This window comes from Eulemur rufifrons, chromosome 28 (assembly GCF_041146395.1).
Source record: "Eulemur rufifrons isolate Redbay chromosome 28, OSU_ERuf_1, whole genome shotgun sequence".
NCBI classification, from domain to species: domain Eukaryota; kingdom Metazoa; phylum Chordata; class Mammalia; order Primates; family Lemuridae; genus Eulemur; species Eulemur rufifrons.
The window spans coordinates 66,429,767-66,453,592 of record NC_091010.1 but is presented as its reverse complement, the minus strand read 5'-3'; the positions used below and the strand labels follow the sequence as shown (position 1 = coordinate 66,453,592).

Below are 23,826 nucleotides of genomic sequence, written 5' to 3'. Positions count from 1 at the left end.
AAGCAACTGGAAGATAGATTAATTGGCACCCCTAAACCCCCAGAAACAAGCAGCACATATTACTTTCATAATTAGAAAAGTAATGACTTTTCTTTTAATCCTCAGCTACCTTCTCCTGTTCCTTCGAATGCCCTTCTTGGCTGTTAGCCGTATTACCGTGAAGATACGGAGTGAACAATCTTGTTTGCTAAATAAAACCCACAGCCCTAAACAGCTGACCCTGCCAGCAGGAACCCCTTAAGGAGAGTCTCAGGCCTTGTGTTGTTTTTCATGGTGAGGGACAGATGCAGCTTTTGGCGTTTTGTTTTTATTGAATCAGTCTGGAAAAGAAAAAGAAATTTGCTGACTCATCTTATCCTCTAAAGTCAGCACACAATGAACTTGCCTAAGTTTAAAATTATATATAAAATAAGAACCACTTTTTGTTAGCCATAGTGCCTTTTTTATTTAAATTTCTGAACAATGAGTATGAGCTGGTGGACTCAGAATAGTGGCTGATTTTAATTTTGGAGTTGATCGCTTGTCTTTTCTCTCAATTGTCCTGATGGATGAAATATTTGTAACTTTATCCTTTGCTGGCCACATCTAAGGGAGGATTATGTTTTATATTTTTATGTTTAATAAGGCTTTCAGGAGACGGTACAATACTCATGACATTTGCTCTATTTACATCCCAAAAGCCGACTCTGGGAGAGGCTGGAACAGCCCCCAGGAAGGCTTTGCTGGAGGTACACTCATCTGTCACAGACATGGTGTCATCCCAGCACCTATGCCGCGCCAGGCACTGTGACCACCGCTGAGAATACAGCAGGGACTATGGACCAGGGGGTCCATGTGTGGCTGGAGGGAGACGCGTGGTTATTCAGTTAATCACAGGCATGAGTGACGTCTGGGCTGAGTGCACCAAGGGAAAGGCTGGTCGGACGGATGGCAGGAGGCTTCGTGGAGGAAGGAACCTGTGAACCAACCTAGAAGAGGGAGGCGCATCTGGGCCGGTGCAGAGTTTTACTTGGGGGTGAGGGAAGTGTTCAGGAGTTGACAGAGATCGGATGGTGCAGGGCTTGAAGACCGTGGTGATAAACTTGGTCACGATAAAGGAAGGCCAAGGAACCATTAAGAGGTCTCAACTTAGGGGGTGTCGGGACCATGTTTGGGCTTCAAAAAGCCCCCACTAGCTGCAGCATGAAGGAATGGTCAGAGCAAGAGGGGACTTCGGCAGGATCAAGCAGGTGGCTCTTGTGGAAGAACCTGAAGCCCAGGTGACAGGAGATGGCCTGGGAGGGCCAGGCGCATGGAGATGGGGAGCAGTGACCCGCGGACGTGAGCACTCCCCACTGTGTCTGTTTCTCTCTGGAAAACAAGCGTGAGAGCGTTTGCTGTGATGGATGTTGAAGGGGACCAAGGGATGTTAACTGAGGCTGAGGATTGGAATCCGATACTTCAGCCCAAGTGTTGTCTGGGTGGCACCATCCATTTCCATGGCAACTATTGGCCATGAGAAAGGAGTAGGATCTTCTACAATTGGCTTGGACTAAACATGTCAGGGCAGTGGACATTAGGGAGTCGACTCCAGCGCATTCCAGTTAGAAAGTGTCTGAAAAGGATGAAAAGATGATTCTGGAGGGAGGTGGGAAGTCAGAGGTCATTCACCTCTTGTGCATGTGCCAAGTATGAGCAAGGCCTATTGTCCTGTTCTTAAAAAACAATTTAAAATGGATTGGATGTTCCCACTGGCACTGTACTCCAACATACTGCCTAACTCACCAGCTCTCCCTGCTCTGCCTCCCCTCGCCCAGCACGGACGCCTTCTCCCCCTTGGGTCTTCACCCACGTCCTTCATGGCACGTCTTACGCACGCCCTGTCCTTGTCCACTGTCATGTGGCTGTGCCAGCCCAGGTCCTCCCTGCCACAGCTGGAAGAGGTTTTAGCCCCTGACTTTCCCTTTGCTTCTAGTCTCACCTAGCTACAATCCAGACCCTACTCCTGCCTGAACAATCCTTCCAAAACATCTATTTGTGTCACAGATGTGCATTTGTATTTTGATCCTCCCAAATCAACAGCTTCCCCCAATGCCTCCTCAGTCAAGTTCAGATTTCTTACATCGGTATTCACATTCCACGGTGAGGACACACGCTGCCTTTTCACACATGCATCCATCCATTCCCTCGTTCACATGCTCACTCCGCAAATGCTTGTGTGCCCGATAGGAATAGGGCTGACGCTCAGTGAATGTCAACAATAGGCAAGGTACTCTGCACAGCACTGCCTGTACATTTTTTGCTTAGTCCTCACCGTTAACTCAATTTTTCGTATTTTTGTACCCAGAGGAGGAAAGTGGGTATAGAGGGGCCAAGTAGGTCAAGCCCACAGCTAATAAGGACTCAAACCCACAGAGTCTGACTCTAGTGTCTGAGCTCCTGGTCCACGGCCACACCACCCTGCGTGTGCCCAACCCCATCTGACCTGGGAGCCGAGCAGGGCCGGGCCTGGCTGGTACCTGAGCACCTAACGCTGGGATGTGCTTGCTGCCTCTGATCCACCTGGAGCGAAACTCTGACGTGTCTCTTACACGTTTCTGGCCGCGGTGCTTGTTGTAATGGAATTAGTCTATTAAACTGTAGCGAGGTGGATGAGGGAGCAGACGGGCGTGCATTTACAAAGGGAAACACCCAGAAAATGCTTCTGGGGAGAGCAGAGGTGTTTGGCTGACCCAAAGTCCTGGAATGTGAGCAGAGGAGAGGAGAGGCCAGAACAGGCCTCTGGGAATTGGCTGCCCACACACTTGGAGTCCAACTGAACTCGGCCAGGGAAGGTCCCACGCTTTGTGGCAAGGCTATGGAAGGGAGGACACGGCCCCTGTCCTCGGGGAACAGATGATCTAACAACAGATGATTCTACGTGCCTCTGACAAAAATGTTTCAAGAGCCAAACAATGGAGGAGCCAAACCCATGTTCCCAGAGGAGCTCCAGGTTTGGGTGACCCTCCCAAAAGTTGTCAGGAAAGGGCAGGCTCTGAGATAGACCACCGGTCTGGAGGCAGCACATGTGGAAGTTAGGACCACAAACGTGGAGTCAGACTGCCCAAGTTCAGATCCCAGCAAGCACTTAACCAGCCAGTGAGATGAGAAGACTAAGCAGTTAGACGCCAAGCCTGGCACACAGTCAGGCCTTTGGGAGAGTGAGCCGGCAGAGCCACTGCTGTGCTGACAGTCATGTCACAGCAGTTCTTTGCCACACTGTACCATGTGTTCCTTCTGAGTCCCTCATAGATCTCGATGACAGATGAGAAAGTGGGTGGGCGCGCGCAAGAGCAAGGTGGAGGGATGTGCTGACAGTTGTGTGTCTCCATCACATCGCACCTGGCACGGATATAGGGTCTTCCGACCCCCGTCCCGCCAGCTCCCTCCTGTCCATGTCACACAACAGCCAAGAAGATTTGGAGCTGGGAGTTCGAGACAAGTGAGAAAGTGTAAGCAAATAACACTCTCTTCTCTCTAATGGGCCAGTTTCTCTCTCTCACATCCATTTATTATTTCAGCAAAAATACACTGAGCTAGGGTTTGGTGTGGAGGAAAATAGCAGGTAGAAAATAGAGCTTATAGCATAATGGGGTTGAAATATTTGTGTTCTTATTTCAGATTTGTAGCAGTGCCTTACATTTCATGAATTGCTTCTCCATGTCATATGTAGTTGATCTATTAAACCCTGGGCAAATAAGTGTCAATCCCATTTTACAGATTAAAAACTGGGACTCCAAGTCTCAACCTCAAGACTTCCAACTCCAGATGGATCTATTGGTCTCACTAGTGCAGACAGGCTGCTTCCAGGCCAGTTTGCAGTCAGGTCCCAAAGGATGTACACGTGATTCCTTAAGCCTGTGTCCTGCACTGTGTACAATCCAGCACAGAAAGCAGCACAAATGGCCCCTGGGGTGACTTCTTTATAGTCTGCTCTCCAGACATGGTTCTCGTTAGGGATGTGGCAGCAGAGATAGAGCCCTGGGAAGATGGGTGTGGTGATTTATTTCTCAACGATGCTACCCTGCACATTCTCCGGGCTAAGCACACCATGGCGCAGTCACTTCCTGCTCTTCTGGAATGTGCTGTCACCTTGCTTTAGTCTTCAAGCAAACACATGGTATGTTGGGGCTTGGTGTTCTGTACAAGGGAACAAAGGCCTGAACACAGTCATGCCGAGATACAGGCTGATAACACATATATTCGTACACAAGGCCTTACATACATATACACATACCTGTATACACATTTACACACATATACACATGCACACGTACATACACGTACACACATACTCACCCTCGGACACCTCCTATCTGCAGACTTTTCTCTGAGATTAGAAGTGACTTTATTTTCCAATGGGCCCATAAGTAATGTTATACTCCAGAGAAACATTCTGCCCAAGTACAAATTTTAGGTGATAGCTTGATAGCTTTTCATTTCAAAAAGAGAAACTCATGCGGGCATGCGCTCCTAGCCACAGGGCATGGAGGGAGGCCAGTGGGCTGGGGTCGAGCGCCTGCCTGGGCTGCTGCTGTAGCTCCTGCCGCCCTTAACTGACTCCGTGAGCTTTGATGCTCATTCAGGCTTCAGCTTCTGCATCTGTTCGGGGAAGGGGCTGGCTTAAAGAGAAAGCTCAGCCTTAGATGGCCCAAAGCTGCTTTCCAGCTATAACATTTTGTGATTCAAGCCCTACATCAAGATAGTCCGGCGTGTTGCATATGGTGGTGGGTTGGGGGAGGTCCTACAAAGTTCCCCAAAGAAAACATTGAACATAATTTTCACCCGGCACACTCTCTAACAGACTTTGTCTGCTAGCAGGACTTTTTAATTACAAGGTCGAGCCATTTTTATTTCCATGTTAGCATATAAAATTCCTTTCTTTCTGGTCCGCTGAGAGTTGGCTAACAGAAGTTCGAGTCTACTTCCCGCATGGCATAGAGTTGAGGGCTGCCAGCTTTCAAGTTCAAGAGTTCTTATTCCATCTTCCTCTTACCCACCATTATGTTGATTGATAGTATTTAACAGAAGGAAAATTTATTTTACTGGAGTGGGGAAATGCATTAGGTTAAGTAATAAGTCTGTAAAATACATGGTTAGAGGTTTTGAAAAGGAAAAGATGTAATTTTGTGGTTATGCATGTTTGGGACTCTTTTCTATGTTATGTTTTGTCGGGAGAAGCAGAATGTATCGGATCAGCAGAACTAGGCAGCAGGACAGAGTCTTGTTCTGCAACGTCTTCAGAGACGTGAGCATGAGGAAAACAAAGAGGCCATATGGTTTGACACCCGTGAGGCAATCAGAGGAAAGGGGATGCCATCTAGGAGAGTCTGTGCAGGGCTGAGCCACAGGCCACCGGTCCCTGGGGCACAAGACCGTCAAGGTACGACAGCCACCTGATGTGTCTCCCTGGTGTGGCACATCCAGATCTAACAAGCCAAGTGTTTCGCAAACCCACAACACCTGACTTGTTCCTGCCTCTCAGCGTCAGTGCACGGAGGCAGCCTGGACCTCAGGTACGGGGCACACACTGACCTGGAGACCGTCCCAAGTGGGCACTGCTGGCCACTGCTGCTGATGCGGCCTGTGCCCCTCTCCCTGCCTCGGTCACTGCCTGAGGCGGTCAGACCCCCCAGGGTGGTCGGAGAGCACATCTACACTCCCTGTGATTGAATTTCCCAGCCAGACACATGACACGGGGTGACTACTGTGTCTGAGCTGCGAAAGTATCTATATAATGACTTACATTATAAAAATGAAATCACTTTTGTTTAAACATTTAGTGAGTCATGTTGAAAAAAGTAAAATTTCATGAAATTGTAGTTGTCCTAGAAAATACGAAATTTGGAGTTCTAGTAATTAGGATTATGCTTAGTAATCTAAGAAGTTAATCACTGCCAGGAGAGAGCAATGGTCTTGTTAGCTAACGGTCTGAAGGTGAGTCAAAGTGTGTTAAAGCCAAGAGGTAAGTTGTTAACGCTAGTGATGACTAAGAGAAGTGAGACTGTTTGAGGAACGGATTATGAGAGCTAAAATCCAACCCTTCGCCTCTTTATAAGCAATATTTCAACCAAGTTGTTGAACTGGAAATTAATTTGATACTAATTTGTTCTCAGCTCATGCTTTAATGAGCTTATTTTTCTGTGTATTTAATTTGAAAGTACATTTGATAAATAATCTATTAAAAATAGAGATTGAGAATAAATGAGTTTGAAATTTCAGAGGTCAGTAATTAGGATTATTGTCACCATTTGGTTTTTAATTTTTTAGCCAGTATTTAGCTGCCCATAGCAGCATTGCACATTTCTCTAAAACGGGGTAAATCTACAACATACGGGGCCCCAAGGATCTGTAATAGTCAAAACCCAGGCAGCCAAAACTCTCACAGCCGCTGCCAACTTTTCACTTTGAGTCATCTTCAGCTGTGACACATGGCTGCCGTGTGCCCAGGCTGAAATCCCCACCCTGTGCAGTGGGGCCTGGGAGGGGGCCAGGACCCCTCCAATGTTCTGGGGCATCACAATCCAATTACATGATCCCTTCACGGCCAGGGAGTTATCGTCATGCCTCTCCTAAGTACTCGACAGTTACCTGGGGGGAAGACCCTGGCACTGTCCAAAATTTATTTCACAGGAAGGTTAAGGAGGCAAGCGGGCGGCAAGGTCTGCCCTCACTGATGGCCCAGCTGGATGCCTAAGGTGACTGGCCGGGCGGCCTGTCCCCCACTGCTCCCCGGGCATCCTTTGCTAAGCCACATGGTTGTTGTAGAGGGTGGCTTCATCAGGGGAAGAACAGGGTGCTGTGAGTGCTACACTCCTGCACCTGAATCTTCCACCCGAGCAGAGCCAGCCCTGTCCCTGGGCTGCCCCTCCCCTCCCCAGGACCCCTGCCTTTACACATTGCTTTCCCTCTGCGGGCCACTCCCTCTCCTGCCTTGGCCCCTGGACACCTAGCCGTCCCACTCTTCAGTGTCATATGGGGGATCCAAAAAAGCCTACATGCAGTGAGCTATGATGATGCCACTGCACTCTAGCCCAGGTGATGGAGCGAGACCCTGTCTCCAAAAGGAATAAAAAAAAAAGTGAAAAAGGAAAAGCCTACAATACTTTCATTTTTTTTTTTTTTTGCAATTGATATGATCAATAACAGAAAATCCAAGATGTGCTGCACACTATTAAACTGATAAGATGACCCAGCACCAGTGTCTGATACAAGGTCAACTTACAAAACCAGAAAAGATTTCCTTTACATTAAAAATAGCCATGTATATAACATAATAGGAAAAAAGATCCTATTCATATCAACAAGTCTATACAATACCTATACATAAGCTCAGCATACATTTTCCAATAGCCACAGGGGGGAAAAATCTGAAACTAGACTGAAGAACATACTATTGACCATATTAAAAGGAAACACTTACCACATACATGAATAGGAATATTCCTTATTGTGAAGAGAGAAGTTCTTCCCAAATTGACCTGTGCCTTCCGTGTAGTATAAGCTGAAATCTCAATGGATTATCATGGAGCTTAAAATTCAATTCTAAAATTCATCTGAAAGAGAAAATAGGCAGTAATAGCCTAGAAACTTTTGGGAAAAGAACAGTACCAAAAGAGAACTTGCTCTTGATCAGGTTGCCAAGACAACTAAATGAAGGAAAGAACAGTTGTTTCGATAAATGATTCTGGATCAACTGGATGTCCATGTGCAGAAGAATGAAGTTGAACTTCTAGTTTAAACTATATATAAAAATTCAAAATGGATCAAAGATCTAAATGTAAGCGCTAAACTTATAAAACTCTTAAAAGAAAACATAGGTATAAAACCTCATGTCTTGGTTAGGATTATGTAATAGTTTCTTGATGTGGCACCTAAAGTATAAGCAACCAAAGGAAAAAAAAATAGGTTATCATAGACCTCATCAAAATTAAAAACTTTGTGCTTCAAAAGACCCAGTCAAGAAGAAAGTGAAAAGACAACCCACAAGATGGGAGAAAATAATTGCAAATCATATATCTGATAAGGGCCTTGTATCCAGAATACATAAAGAACTCTTCCACCTCGACAACAAAAAGACAGTAACTCAATAAAAAAATAGACAAAGGATTTGAATGGAGATTTCTTCAAAGATGTACAAATGAACAATGAGCACATGGGAAGATGCTCGACATCATTATTCATTAAGAAAATTTAAGTCAAAACTACATTGAAATACCACTTCACATCCACCAGGGTGGCCATAATCGAAGGATAAACCATAGCAAGTATTGATGAGAACGTGGAGGTGGAGCCGTCATATATTGCTCATGGAGATGTAAAGTGGTCCAGCTGCTATGGAAACCAGTTAAATATAGAGTTGCTGTATGATCCAGTAATTTCACTTGTATATATATATATGCCCATATGTTGCTTGTACTACATATGCAAGAGAACTGAAAACAGGTCCACACAAAACTTACACACCAATGTTCCCAGCAACAGTACTCCTAATCGTCAAGAAGTAGAAACAACTCATATGTTCGTTAACTGACCAATGGATAAGCAGAAAGGGTCTTATCCATGCAGTGGAAGGTGATTCAGCCATAAAAAGGGATGAAATTCTCATGCACACTACAACGTTAATGAACTTGGAAACATCATGCCGAGTGAAAGAAGTCACTAAAGGCACATGTTTTATGGTTCCATTAGTATGAGATGAACAGAACAGGCAAATCTGTGGACACAAAAAGTAGATGCGTGGCTGCCAGAGGCTTGGAAGGGGGATGGGGAATGGGATGTGAATCCTAATGAATGTGGAGTTTCTTTTTGGGGTGATAGAAATGTTTGTTTGGAATCATAGTGGTGATTTATAAAAATCTGAACAGAAGATATCACAAGCAATGTTAAAGGACGTTTCCCACATAACAACAGGCAAAGTATTACTATCCTGGATATATAAAGAACTTCTAAAACAAATAAGAAAAAGCCAAACAATAGACATCCCTCCTATCGCCATACTTTTGTTGACTTTCAGATGATCCCAGAATTTTGTCCTCTACTTTGTGACAAAGAGATCATCTTAGCCCTTTTCTCCTGGTGTTACCTTCTTTCGTATGTCACTCGGTTCCATGTGGTCCTTCTGCTCAGCACAGTCGGGCTGGTCTTCCTGGGGCAGAACAGCTGGATGCGAAGCCCTGCCCGAGAAAGTGAGTTCCCACAGTCACGAATGAAGGAGCCGTGCGCTAAGGGGGGCACAGTGGGGACAGCCTAGACCCTGATCGTCCACTTCTCTTTCCCCTTAGAAGATGCAGCCCTTTCCCTGTGGGGACCCCGCACGCAGCTGGCATTCAGGGGACCTGAATGAGGAGCACTGGGCATGTACAGCCCTTTCTTGCCAGTCGGCCACCTAACTGGGGCTGCCGCGGAACCTTTGTTCAACAGTGAAATTAACCTTGATTCTGGGCAGATATCTGTCCTCGCTAAGGAAGTGTCCGTGCCGTGGTTTCTTTTTGTGTAAGCAGTGACATAGGAAAGACTAGAATACTGAGGCGTGTCACACAGGAATTTTTGTCTTAGACTTAGAAGACCTTCCTATTTTTTTTCCTGCTGAGATAGACTTTCAGCTCTCAGCGGGGTAATTCGGTGAGGTCCCCTCTCTCTTTCTTCACCCCCGCTCCTCTCATCTGCTTTCCTGTTTTCATAAGCCATCCATTCGGGCCTCGTTTTATTACATCTCACGGTGTGCTTAAATACCCCCTGCAGCGCCTTGTCTCATTACAAAAGACAATTTACATGAGGGTGAAATGGTGATGTCAGTGTGATTTGTTCTGCTGCCTGAGTTTGTGAAACGTTCTGCATCAGGGCTTTCTTGCAGGGTGTCAGAGAGACACGAGTGGAACTGGGGTGCATTTTAAAGCCCGGGTGGTAATCTCCAAGTAAATCAGATATTCCTGCCATAGATCCTGGCTGGGTCATGTTGGGCTTTGCGTTAAATATTGAGACCGCCAGTGCAGTATTTCGTGTCAAGGGAAATTCTGTAGCTAAAAACACATGGAGAGGATTGGAGGTAGGTGATTTTTTGTAATTGAGCAAAAGATGTTGTTACTGATCCGGCTTTCTGCCCTCCTCCCCGTTAGGGTCACTGTTACTACCACGGACGCGTGCAAGGATATTCTGATTCTGCGGTCAGCCTCAGCACTTGTCCTGGTCTCAGGTAAGTGGCCGTGGCCGTGGTGGCTCTAGTCTTGAGCGCAGCTACCACAGACAAGCGCTGTCTTCCTTGTTCACCGTGGAGCGCCGAGAGTGAGTGACGTGGCACAGCCACACCTGTACCTGGGGGAGGAGGCCCTGGCTCGACCGCTTGCAAGAGCTCGGCCACGCAGGGTGCCGGCTTCTCGTTCACGGCCCCCCTGTCAGTACCGATGTCGGGCCTGGCGAACTGGCTGAGTTTTGGCACCCAAGCATTTTGTCAACTATCTTTCATGTATGTGGCTCTGATGCTTAATAATTCCCCGTGTTAAAAGATAGGACATCAGGTGTTAATGGTGAAGCTCCTGGCTTAACAAAAATTTAGAAGAGGCTCCTCTCGTTAGGAAACACAGTAAAGGAAGTAATTTAACAGTGACCACGGTGAGTTGGATGCAGGCGTGGATCAGTAGGGGGGTCACTACCATGCTGTGGGCACAGGACAAGGAGCAGTTTACGTTGCTGGACAGGCCAATGCTGGGCTGTACTCACGGCCCTTCCTTCCAAGTCACGGCTATTAGCTGTCAGGTGGCTCTTATGTGCTCCCCAGGAAAACTATTTTGTCTGACAAATTCCAGCTGCTTCAGCCTTTTTGCTGGATTTATTTATTGAGTTTGTGAACTAACCGCTTGTATCCTCCAAGTCCTGGGTGGCTTTGTCACCCGGCACCAGAGTGTGGTTCTGTGGGAGGGAAGACCTGGAAGATTGTACCAGCTTGGGTTACAGAGCAGGGTCGTGTTCCGTGCATGGGCAGTAACTGTGGCATCTTTGTGAGTTGTGCATGGGATTGTGGACAATGAAACTACACATGCAATGTGCACACACACACACACAACACCACACACCTGCCAGTTTGTTCTTCAAAGTAGCTGCCTTAATTTCCACTCCAGCTGGCAGAGAATGGGAGTCCCGTTCCCTCGCTTCTTCCCTGGTGCGTGATATATCTGATTCATTGTGACGTATTTGCCATCGGGATCCAACAATATATATACAAGGCTGTTCCTCTTTCCCCTACACGCCCCTCCAGTCCAACTCAGGTAAAAATGCAAAAAAGTATTTTTGACATCCCATTCATATAACACTGTTGAGCTTTAAAATGTCTGCTAATCTGGGAAGTGAAGGAGGTGTCTTGTTTGAATGTGTTTCCCCCGTTACTCATTCAGTAAGCTTTCCTTGAGCACTTCCTCAGTGCCAGCACTGTCCCAGGGTCTGGGGACACGACACTGAGCAACACGTGCTCCTCCTGGAGCACATCCCAGTGGAGGGGACAGGTGATGAGCAGAGGGTAAGACACGTGATGCCACCGGGGGAGGTAGGAACTGGAGTGGAGGACAGGAGAGGCAGGTGGTCAGGGAGGCTCTGAAGGAGGTGAGGTGAGGCCTTCAGACGTCTGCAGGAAGCACATTCGGCAGAGGGAACAGCCCATGCAAAGCCCCTGAAGCAGGAAAATGCCTGGGGCACTCACAGAGCAGCAAGGTGGCCGGTGCGGCTACAGTGGAGAGGGCGGGGGCGGTGGAAGGAGGTGAGGGCAGAGGGGAGGTGGGAAGGCAGGTTCAGGAATGGTCTTCTTGGAGGTGATCAGATGTCCTTCGGCCCCTCCGCTATGATGGGCGCCAGGGGAGCTTTGACAGAGGTGACGTGCTCTGACTTAACGATCCTACAGGGTCACCCAGCTGCCAGGCTGGAAATAGACCGGGAGGGGATGTGCACAGGAGGAGGGACCCAGCCAGGCGCCTTCGTGGCGTCCCGGTGAGCCGTGGCGGGGCCTGGACAAAGGTGGCATCTGTGGACACTGGAGAGTCTAGAAACATTGTCGGGCGGGAGGCTGGCGGCTCGAGCTTTTGCTGGTGGTCTGCGTCTCAGACTCACTTCCCTGAGGCAGCGTGGGGCACAGACACACTAGAGGACCGAGTTCCTGCTCCTGAAGTAATTGCTGAGGAAGACGTGGGGACATCCGCTGCCGGGTAGGGTCTCCAGGGCACGTACAGGCCCCGCGCACGTGGTGGGTGCTCAGGAGAAGCTGGAGGAGGAGAGGGAGTTTGGAAGTGACAGTCTGGAGCACAGAGGACAGCTGGTGAGCATCGGGGACCGAGGTCGGGAGGAGATTGAAAGGATGAAGCAGCGTCTTGAGCGGCTGCAGGGGTGGGTGTTGCCGGTGGGCTCAGCCAGGCCTCCCTGGGGGAGGAAGGTGAGAGGACTGTTGGGGAAGAGGTTTGGGTGGGAGGATTTGAGGGTGGACCGTGAGTCCCAAGAGCACAGTGGGAAGGCGAGAGGCAAAGCGGGGATGGCGGGGGCAGTGAGAGGATGGGAGAGTTGCAGGGCGGAGGGCTCAGTGTTCACGGAAAAGCAGTGCTCCGAGAGGGGACGGATGAGCGGGGCGGGGGTGGGGGTGGGATGGGCTCAGACCTGGTAGTGTCCAGGGTGAAGGTGAGTGACCGATTCAACCTGGGTATTCCAGGCCCCCGGGGATAGATGTTCTCACCCCGGAGCCTGGCAGCCAGGGGGCAGTGAACTAGCCATGGGACGGTGGACAAGACACTGCACCTCTCTGAGCCCATTTCCTTGGTATAAGATGGAGATAAAGTCTCTAGCTGAGAGGGTGGTTTTGGAAATAAATGCAGTGACCTACGGGAAAGCCCAGCCCTGGGCCCACCGTGGTGAGCAGCCAATCGAAAACCATCAGCCTCTTGCGATGGTCTTGCGTTCTGTGGTTCTGGGGCTGGACCAGTCGGGAGGTGTGTTCGTGCTGCACTCCTGGGTTAATTCCATGCAAATGCTGCTGCTCCTGAGGGAACCAAAGCAGAGACACAAGGCCATGGAGGTAAGGACCACACACCTGGGAAGGGAAAACCCATACTTCACTGTTGTGCTTATCTAGGGCTTGGAAGATGGACCTCTCTGTTTAAAGGCCATGTTTTGAAGGCTGGGTATTTTCTGCTTTTGATTTAATATTAAGGTCAATGTGTGAAAAGAAAAGAAAAGCTAATTCAAACTAGCTTAAAGAAAAAATAACAGGGATGTTGATTTATGCTACTGAAAAGTCCAGGGATGGCTTCAGGCGTGAATGGATCCAGGGTGCTAATGATCAGAGTCCATTTTCTTTCTGCCTCTAGCCTCGACTTTCCTCTGTGTTAGTCTCATCCTCAGGCACTGTCTCAGCTTGGGCTGCCATAACAAAATACCATAGCCTGGTTGGCTTAAGCAATAGGAATTTATTTCTCACAGCTGTAGACACTGGGGAAAGTCCAAGACTGAGGTACTAACAAGACAGGTTTCCTTCTGAGGCCTCCTCTCTTGCCTTGTCATCGTCTTGCTTTGCGCTCACATGGCCTCTCTGTGTGCGCATGGAGACAAGCAGCTCCAGTGACCCTGATAAGGGCACTAATCCCATCATGGGGGCTCCACCCTTATGACCTCATCGGAACCTAATCAGCTTCCAAAGGCCTCATCCCCTGATACTATCATGTTGGCAGTTAGGGACTCAATATGTGAATTTAGGGGGTACGTAAACATTTAGTTCATTATAGGCACAGTTTTTTCTTGGGCGTTGTTTTGGTAACAAAGGGGGTGCCAACAGCACGAGGCTTCCCTCCTCTGAGAGCAAGAACAATGACGAGGGCCTCTCAAGCTCGGCCGAGGTCCCCTAAGCACATCTCAGTGGCTCTGACTGGGTCACTGGCCTGTCCCTGAAATGATCACGGTGGCCAGTGGGGACTGCAGTGCTCTGGTTCACCAGGCCACGAGCCTGCACCCCACGCCAGGCCAAGGGGAAACCACTCACAGCCCAGAGTCAGGGAGCAGGGAAGGGGTGAATGGTCCAAAGAACAGCGTGAACTTTTGCCAGAAAAAGGACAGATACAAGCCAGGGATGCTCGGAAACAGGCCTCATCCACCAGTGGTTATGAAGATGTTCCAAGTCATCAAAACTGAGATCGGCTATAAATGGAGACACCCAGGATGAGTCGGATAATTTTCAGGTGATTTTTATAGGGACACTAAATTCTTGATGGGTAGAGAGATAGGGGGCATCTACGAGATGTTCCTAGTAGCTCCTTTTTACATCACATAAAACAATTTATAGACCAGCAACATTAACTCATTAGAGGAAGAGCTGGGTGGAACATCCCAGAGTAATATTCAAATAGGACATATCTGCCTGCAGTGCGTGGCCGCTCAGTCACCACTCTCTGTCTTTCCTCCCAGGCCTGCCTGCTGCCACCCTGTGCCAGGCTGCAGCCTTAGACCTGCAGCCCCCCACAAAGGCACAAGTAGCCATCAGGGTCCCCGGTTCCTCCCGCACAGCGCGTTGGTCTCACCGGCCAGACTCTGCAGTGTGTGAGTCTCAGCGTCCCGTCTGCAGCACCTGCGCAAGTTCCCTCCCCAGCACCTGGCACAGACCCATCCTTTGGCAGAGAGAAGCACTGTGAAATCCTGTGGCCGGGATTTCAGGAAAAGCCAGAGGAGGAAGCGCTGCACCGTCTGGTGTCGACCACCAGGAGGGAGTGGGGGCGTCGGGAAACACTGGGTGGGTCCGGTGAACTCCTCACCATGGCGCTCCTGAGAATTCTGACTTCCCAGACCTTTGTGCTGTTGCTACAAAAGCAGCAGACCATGCATCAACAGAGAAATTCCGGAGTTATGCGGTCAACTTTATGATCTTGCAAAATCAGACCAGAGTGGGGAAAAGCAATATTGGATCAACTGCTCACTGATGGAAGAATCCATTGAGACTGGGAAAAAAGGAAAAAAATGAGACTATAGTAGCACCAGCCTGGCCGATGTTAAGAAAGAAAATAGGGATTAAAAATTATGTTAAATATGGTGCACTCCAGAAACACATTGAGATCTAGGAGCGTGGAGAGAAGCAGGAGTGTCCTAGGAGACGCATTAATTAGACCCCAAGGATTCTAGTTTTGCAGAGAAAATGCAGAGACACGGCATCCTGCGTTGTCTCAAAAAGGCTGGATAAAAAATGGGCAGACCGGGAAACCCGTCCCAGGTTAGAGAAGAGGTGGGGGAACCAAATACGTTGCCTTCGTGATCTGAAGCTTGAAGGGAAAAATGTAAGGGGAGGAAAAAAAGCATAAAGGTCCCGTAGAAACGGGGCTCAGAGAGGAAACAGGTCTTGAACGGAGGGAATGAAGTGCAAATGGAAAACAGGTCATAAAAATGAGCTCAGCCATGGAGTTTATTCTTACTTTGAAATGACTCCAAGTCAAATGCGAAGTTCAAGCCGTGCACTGATTCTGTCCCGTATCATGTGTCCCCCACGATGCTCAAGCCCCCGTTAGTACAGTTTCGGTGCGGTGTTCACATGCTCCTCTCCCTCCTACGGTCTGCTCTTGCGGCTCGGTGCCGCTCATCCCTGCCTGTGAGTGAGCCCACGGGCGTCACTGTGAGCACCAGATACTCGCGGCACTGCAGGGCACAGATGTCAGACTGTCGCATGGATGGGGAGAGAATCCAGCTCTCAGCCCAGAGGAAGTTACCTACTGTACTTTGTCAGGGGACGGATGTCCAGCCCCTGGAGCATCAGAACAGCCATGTGCCCGTCTTCTGACTCTATTCATAAATGTCACATCCCCTCGACCCCCTCCCCTTCCTCTCCGCGGCTGGGGCGTGACCTTGGGGATGAGGTTCTTCACTCTCTGGTTCTCTTGCTCCACCCTCAGTGCCCACTCCTCTGACGTGAGGAGCCTTGTGGGCTTGTGCTGTTGGAGTGAGCCCCGGTTTTCCCATCCCCTGCAGGTGCGGTGGTTAAAATTAGGCTTAATTTCTTAGGGAACCACCTGTGCTTTAACAGACTTGAGGGAAGCTTTCACTTACTAGATGAGGAAACGGTATCTAGGGTTGTAGACTAGAGATCGGTTGTGATCGTGGTGATTTCCACTTTAAATGGGGTTGATCACACCTGAGCACAAGGTGTGCACGCACCCACATGCACTCACACGAGTACACACTCCGTGGGGTGGTGGTGATTGACATCATTCATGCTTTATTCCTCCTCATCATCAATATTCCTCCTCCTCATCATAATCTCTGCTTCATGAGGGCAGGAGCGGGTGTGATTGTCACCATCCGGCATAGCCACTGACTAAGGCTGAGGGATTCTCAGGGGCCTGGTCCCAGTGGTGCAGCTCGAAGCTTCTCCACGTGCACGTCCCGACCCGGCACTGCTGGCCCGAGGTGTTCACCTTGAGGTCGCCACACTCGCCAGCCCTCTGCGCCTCCCCACATTCACCAGCTCGCTCCCCTTCCCCGTCCCAGCTGCAGAGGGAGAGGCCTCTCCTGCATTCACACCGGGCTTTTTCCTGTCCTGTGGAATGCTCGCAGAAGCCACCAGCAGGTATTATGCTCCTTGGTTTACAGGTGAGAAGCAGAGACTGTGAAAGTGACTTCCCCACAGACCCTCAGCAATAACAGGCAAAACTCCATCTTACACCAGGTCCTAGCATCTTGACTCCGCGTTCTCTGACCTGGAAGGCTATGTATGGCTTCTCCAGCTCTCGCAGCTCAGCCCACGTGGCCCATGGCCAAGTGGTCTAACTCCCCAACCAGTCAGACATGTGAAGGTGGTCTTGCCTTCACCCTCCTGTCTGCTAAACCAGGAGCTCCAAGGGGGCAGGGCAGGGCCCAGGGCCCCGGGCCCCCAACACTGCTGTGTCCTAGAACATGGCATGTTGCAGACACTCTGTAAATAGTGGGGGAATAAATGTGCTCCACCCAAACAGTCAGGTGGTCAATAATCCTTAATTCTGGCCAGTCCAGTCCACCTTTTTAAAAAATCTTTAAGTTACAGTAGGTCATATTAAATTGGCATAGAATGGGGGCAAAGCCAATTTGACCTTAAACTTTATACTTGTGCCCGTCTGCTCCCTGGGCTTCTGGCTGGCCCACCTCCCTCTCCTCCGACCCTCAGGCCCTGATCTCTAGCCAGGCTCCTGCACTGCTTTCCTCCTCCCTCCTGCTCCCTCCACGGAGATGTCTGGACATCCCAGATAGATGAACACCTGTGGGAGCCACGGCTGGGTCAGGAGCCCATCTCAGCCGTCTGTGGGAATGTTGTTTAACAAGCACGTAAGTGAGTGAGAGGCCACAGGGAGTCGTCGTGGCTTTACCAGGTGGCATCCACCCTGAAGGACGCCCAAGGTCAAGCCTTTCACTCTCCCCAGGCCCCGCTCTCATGTTTTGATCCAATACTCCTCTGGGAAGTCCCCAGGCTGGTTCCCACCTAACCTCTTGTCCATTACGGGTCCACACGCCATCTCACCCCGTCAGCGCTGTGCCGGCCACCAGCCTGGCTCCCAACTGCCCGGGTACCTGGCAGACGGCAGTTGGCTGTGCCCTCCCTAGCGTGAGTGCTGGGTGACTGCAGAGGAGGCTGAGGGCAAGTGACCAGGTCCGACTGGGAAACCCTGGCTCTGCTGCTGACCACCTGTGTGGCTGCATTAGTTTCCTAGGACTGCCACCGCAAACTGCCACAAACTGGGTGGCTTAAAACAGCAGAAATTTGTTCTCTCGCTGTTCCAGAGGCCAAAAGTCTAAGATCAAGGTGTCGGCAGGGCTAGTTCCTCTGCAGGCTCTGGGGGTGCATCTCCCCCCCCCCCGCCCCGCGCCTCTCCCCGGCTTCCAGCGGCTCCTGGCGATCCCGGCATCCCTCGGCTTGTCCATGTCTCGCTCCGGTTTTTGCCTTCGTCCCCACCTGACCACCTTCCTGTGTCTCTGCATGCCTCCTCTTCTGGTTACCATAAGGCTACCCTAATCCAGGGCGATCTCAGCTTGAGATCCTTAATTACATCCTCAAAGACCCTTTTTCTAAGTAAGGTCACATTCATGGGTCCGGGGCTCAGGATTGAAACGTGGGGATTTGGTGGGGAGACTATTCGTCCCCTGCAGTGACCGTGGGGTCTCCACATTGGTTTCCTCATTAGTCAAATGGGCTCGTGTTATCTGCTTTACAGGATTGCTGTGCAAATAGTAGGGAAAATAATACATTTGAGAGCCTGGCTCAGGGTGTGGAGTTGCTTTTGGGGTGATGAAAATGTTCTGGAATTGGACAGTACTGATGTTTGCATAACTCAACGAACATACTAAAAACCATTAAATTGCGTGCTTTACAAGGGTGAGCTTAACAGTATGTGAATTATTTCTCAATAAAGATGCTGTTTAAAAAAGGAGCCTGCCTCAGGGCTGTCTCTTCATAAATCCTAGCTGCTGTTATTATTATTGATGTGCCAGCAATAACTACTCCTAAAATGTTTTATAACAGTTTAATCTTTTACCTCTTTGGTCGTGTTTCCCCGCCGTGGTTACGAGTTCCGTTTGAAACGGGAACCAAGGGCAGGATGTTTGTGCACGTCGAGCCCAGTGCCTCGCATGTAGTGGGGGGATGATGAATGTTTGTTCTGATTGTATCTGAGTAGTTCACACGGAAATTACTTGTTGAGAGTAAGCTCTGCGGTGCTCACGTGTTAACTAATATTGCTGCCGTGACTGTTTATCAAACATACATGAGGTAGGATATTACTTTTACCCATGAGCTCCTCTAAAAAAAAAAAAAAAAAAAAAAGGACTGAAATTAAATTTCATGCCAACTGCATTTCCAACTTATGATTGACAGCATGATATTGAGACCAAAAGTCTTTTCCCAGGAAATTCAATTAGCAATTGAACACTGAACTAGCTGGGATAATTCGTGTTTTCTAATCATTATCTTATTACAGGTAGTCGAAAGCCATGTGCCGCTGTCCTGCTCGCCTGAGCGCAGCAAGGAAAGTCAGAATAAGAACGACATTAAGCTGCATTATTGCCTGATGCACCATTGCTTCAGAGATTAAAAACTGAATTTTCAGAAGGATAAAAACGTATCTTGAGGAAATATAGGACTCCTGAGTTTTCATTTTGAAAGCTAACAAAGTCAACTTAAAATTTTAATAGATTGCTCTCTGTTTCCGTTCCAGGAAAAACAACAGGACTTTAGATTTTAAAGGAAGGCTGCTGGTTTTCAAGGCAGTAGTTCTTGGGTTTCTTGGGCCCTTTGCTTTTCCAATTCTGTGTCCATCGTGCTCCTCCCTGCACTGGGCCCCTCATTCCTGTTCTGGGAAACTTACCCCCTCAAAACAGTGCAGAGGGAGGCAGGTGAGCACAGAGGTTAAGAAGCCCAAGGCTTGGACACGCAGGTCAGGACTGGGTCCCCAGCTCTGCCACCTGCACACCATGGCCAGAGCAGCGGCCGTGTGAGCATCCATGGGGCAGTAAACATTACGAGTGCAGCCCGGAGCCTGGGTCCTAGGAGGAGCACCATGGGGTGGCCCATACCACCCCCAACACCCCTTTCCTGCCCCAGAACTTGGCTCATGATGGCTGGTCCAGTGGCTCCACACCCTCCTCCTGTTCCCCTAGAAAAGGAACCCACAGTCTTTATCTTCCCAAACATCAGAGACTCTTCTAATCTTTCTCCCCGTTCTCCCAAGGGGAACAGAACCCCATATTCAAAGTCTGCTGCCTTTAACTTCCATGCTCTGAGATCTTCCAATTCCCAAGTTTGCAACTAAATATCTGTGACATTCAACTTAAAACAAGTTAAATCCACTTATCTAACTCGGGGCCAGTAAGGGCTGTGAGAACATCAAAATTTTACATCTCAGAAACCCTGAATGCTTGAATTTTGTGTCCACTGTTGTTTCCAGCAATCTTTAGGGCTAAATGATTAATTATACCTAAGACAGTCCAAAGCAATTATTTAATTAAGCTGTATTATGGGTTGCCAGTCGTTTGGAGCAAAGCAAAGGCCTCTACCCTGGTTTCTCAACATCTGGCCTTTGGATGACTTGAAAGATAAAAGGAGATATGAGAACATTTTTATGACTAACAATTTCTAGAAATTTTCCACTAAGTAGAAAAACTTTTTTAGCAATTTGCTCCTCATGATTAGAACGTGGTGACATGTCTTACTGTAAATGTTCAGATTATTTAGATTCAATGCAAAACAGAAAATGTTGCAATACAAAATGACATGGTGCTGTTTTCTTTTTTAGGGTAGGAAAGTCAGTTGTGTTCATTTCTGCTTTCCCCTTGCCTATTTTTGAAAGTTCTCTTTCTTAAGTTAGGCTTTTTATTTATTTATTTATTTTTTTTTTTGAGACAGAGTCTCACTCTGTTGCCCAGGCTAGAGTGAGTGCCGTGGCGTCAGCCTAGCTCACAGCAACCTCAAATTCCTGAGCTCAAGGGATCCTACTGCCTCAGCCTCCTGAGTAGCTGGGACTATAGGCATGCACCACCATGCCTGGCTAATTTTTTCTATATATATTTTTAGCTGTCCATATAATTTCTTTCTATTTTTAGTAGAGATGGGGTCTCGCTCTTGCTCAGGCTGGTCTCGAACTCCTGAGCTCAAACGATCCGCCCACCTCGGCCTCCCAGAGTGCTAGGATTACAGGCGTGAGCCACTGTGCCTGGCCAAGTTAGGCTTTTTAAAATCAACTTTAAAAAACAAAAATGCCCCATTACCCACTCTAAAGTTAGAAATATGTTTTATTTTGTAAAGATCATCTCAAAGAGATACAAGCCACCCCACGGAGTTGACCAAAAGTAAGGCTTGAATGATCTGCTTGGAGACACCCACAGACACTAGTTGGGGGGAAGACATTAGCTACATATAATGACTTTTAACCAACCTGGCCTTTGGGTGACTTAAAATGTAAAAGGAGATATGAGAATATTCTCATGATGAAGTAACAATTTTTAGTAACTTTGGATTTGAAAATATTTAAAAGTTCTTCAGTTACTCCAAACCACATTGGGCTCCCCCATCTCTGAAGAGTTAAGTGTCAAGACTTCTGATCATGTGCAGCTTGGCTCCCACACGGTGCCGCATTGCCCTGTGTGTCTCGGTGCTGTCTCATCTATTGGGGTCCAGGCATGTTTCTCCCGCTGCCCATGGCACCTCATAAAACAGGATTGGTGTCATCAACCAGGTGAATAATAATGAATTGATCAGTGTGTGTTTGCTCACCAGTTGTATTCAATAATAGATACTTGACTAATTCAAACCTCTTCCTTTCGTAGCATTTGAGTATTGAAATGCTGTCATTCTGTTAAGGTTTGAGTGGTGACATACGTATCAGCGGGCTACCAGTGAGCGTAGGCTGAGTGAGTGAACAAACAGAGGAGCGATAATAAATGACACAGGAGCACCTTGCACAGTCCCTCCTTTGGAAAGAAGCTCAGATTGTCTGAGAAAACTGCTAGAGTCTACAGCTTTATTAGCTATTTCTTAAGGAGTAAATCATATGCAAAGCTTTGGGTTGATGCCATATAAATTGTGTATTAGAACTAATATCCTAAACGTGTAGCCCAGGGACCTTATCCTCAGTCCTAAATCTGCTAAAATAATCTGCAAAGCTTTGTGGTTATGTATATGTGTGAAATATCCTGGGGAGAAACTAAGGAAGTTCATGTCTCAAAAAAAGGTTAATTGCCATTGTGTTAGAGGTGTCCATTTACGGTCAGATGAATTTTGCATGAATACTTTGTGTGTTTCTAAGGTGGAGAGACGTGGCCACCTTGCTAAATAAGGTCAGGTGCTAGACATGTGGGAACTGTAAGAGCTGCTAGTCTGCTGTTGCCCAAATTGCCATTTCTCTACAAAACAAACAAACAAAAAAACCCTTATTTCAGCACCAGAAAGCACCTTTTAAAGTACTTGGCAGAGAGAGAAATGGAAACCAACATGCAGGCCAATGTTCCCCATCGCTTGAGGGAAGACGACACCCCTAGGCTAGCATTGTCCATGTCCAGGGAGCAGGACACAGCCTCAACTCTGAGCTCCAAAAGGCCAGATGTGTCATGGTCCTTGGCTAAGTGCCACCTTCTGTCTGTGCAGGTTACAGTCTTTAGCAAACTTGTTCATTTGTTAAAAGAATCTATACTTTTATTCTCTAAACTGGAGGTGGGCTCAAAGGGTTCATTCTTAGTTACTGCCATTCCCGGAAGTGTATTTATCTTGTCAACGCTGTATTCATATCAGGGCGCCACGGGTGACTAGCATGCCTGCGGGCAGATGTGCTAACAAAGCATAGGACTTTCCTGGGATTGTCATTCTTTGGCATAACATGTTGACAGAAGGCCAAGCCACGGATCTGCCTTTATTAATAATAAAGAGAACTATGACCATTCAGGCACTGACGTGGGGCCTCCACGGAGCTAAAAGTTTCATAAGCTGACATAGCAACCCTGAGAAGTAGGTACTGTTGTCCCTATTTTACAGGTGGAGAAACTGAGGCTCAAAGAGATTAAGGAGCGGAGTCAAGCTCACACAGCTAGCAGGTGGCAGACTGGAACTCAAACCTGCCGAGTTCCAGAGGCAGCTGCCCAGCCTTGGGGCTGAGACTCCTCCCGGGATGTTTCTCTGCTCTGCCCAGAGCTGCCCACTGGATCAGAGGCCAGGCCTCACCTCCAAGGAGCAGTTCTAGGGCTCTGTGTACTTTCATTGGTTCCCTTATGCACACATCTCCCATAAATAACATACAAAATATATAAATTTGTACTCATCCTTATGTCAGACCCCATCAAATAATTAGGAAAATATGGCTGATCAGCATAAATAATTTACATGTAAATTAGTTGTCCTCAAAAAAATTCCCTCTGAAATGTGTCTGCTAATTCAGATATAGTTATTTTCTGAGCAGATGAAATAGCTTTTCCCTCAACTCTTCTTCCCAGCAATATATCTTTGAGACATAAAAACTAAAAAACACATAAAGGCAAAATGCAGTCTATTCTTTACCATAAAACATTTCAAATGAAATTCTCAGACTTGGGTTTCAAAATATTTGCAAAATTAATGAATGAAAACATATGGCACAGAAATGTCCTTCCCGATTAAAACCTGAGAATAGAAATAAATTGGTATTTCTCCTTTCATTCTCTTTCTCATTAAGAACTGTGTCTTAGCCATAAGCAAGAACCTATCCTTAAACATTACGTTCTTTTTCTCACTTCTTTTTCAACAGGGGACTTATTATGTTTGAAAATGAAACCTACGTCTTAGAACCATTGGAAAATGCAACCGAGAGGTACAAACTCTTCCCAGCAAAACACCTAAACAGCACGTGGGGATTGTGTGGATCACGTCATAACACATCAGGCCTCACTGTGGATAACACGTTCTCGCCACCCTCTCACATGTGGGCAAGAAGGGTAAGAGGGACACCCAGTGTCATGCTTCTGGGAAGCTAGGGGCTCAAGCTATGGATGCCCAAGGCTGGGACGTCTGGAGAAATTTTGCCACCAAGGGGCGGTGTCTGAGGGATAGAGGTGCCCAGTGTATCCATAGGCATATGACGTCGTGTGGAAGAGCGTGACCACTACTGAATCTCCATCATCATGTTGCAAACGTCAGCCTCAGACTCATTCAGATATTCTGGGTAGAGTCACATAGTCAGGGTCAGAGGATGACAAATCGCCATTCACGAGATCTTCCGTAAGACCCTACCGTGGGCCTGGCCCCAGAGTTGGGCCCCCACCATGGCAGGCAAGACAAGAATGGACCCCACCCCACTCTCCAGCAGCTCTCCTCCT

The 23,826-nt window shown here is 48.1% G+C and overlaps 1 protein-coding gene across 1 annotated transcript in view; it reads left to right on the top strand.

Moving 5' to 3' along the window:
* Positions 1 to 23,826, top strand: part of ADAM12 (ADAM metallopeptidase domain 12) — a 283,849-nt gene that overhangs the window by 183,273 nt on the left and 76,750 nt on the right. The window contains exons 5-6 of the mRNA XM_069460546.1: positions 10,137 to 10,213; positions 23,259 to 23,445. Coding sequence (XP_069316647.1) covers positions 10,137 to 10,213; positions 23,259 to 23,445 — 264 coding nt within the window. The remainder of the gene's footprint in view (positions 1 to 10,136; positions 10,214 to 23,258; positions 23,446 to 23,826) is intronic.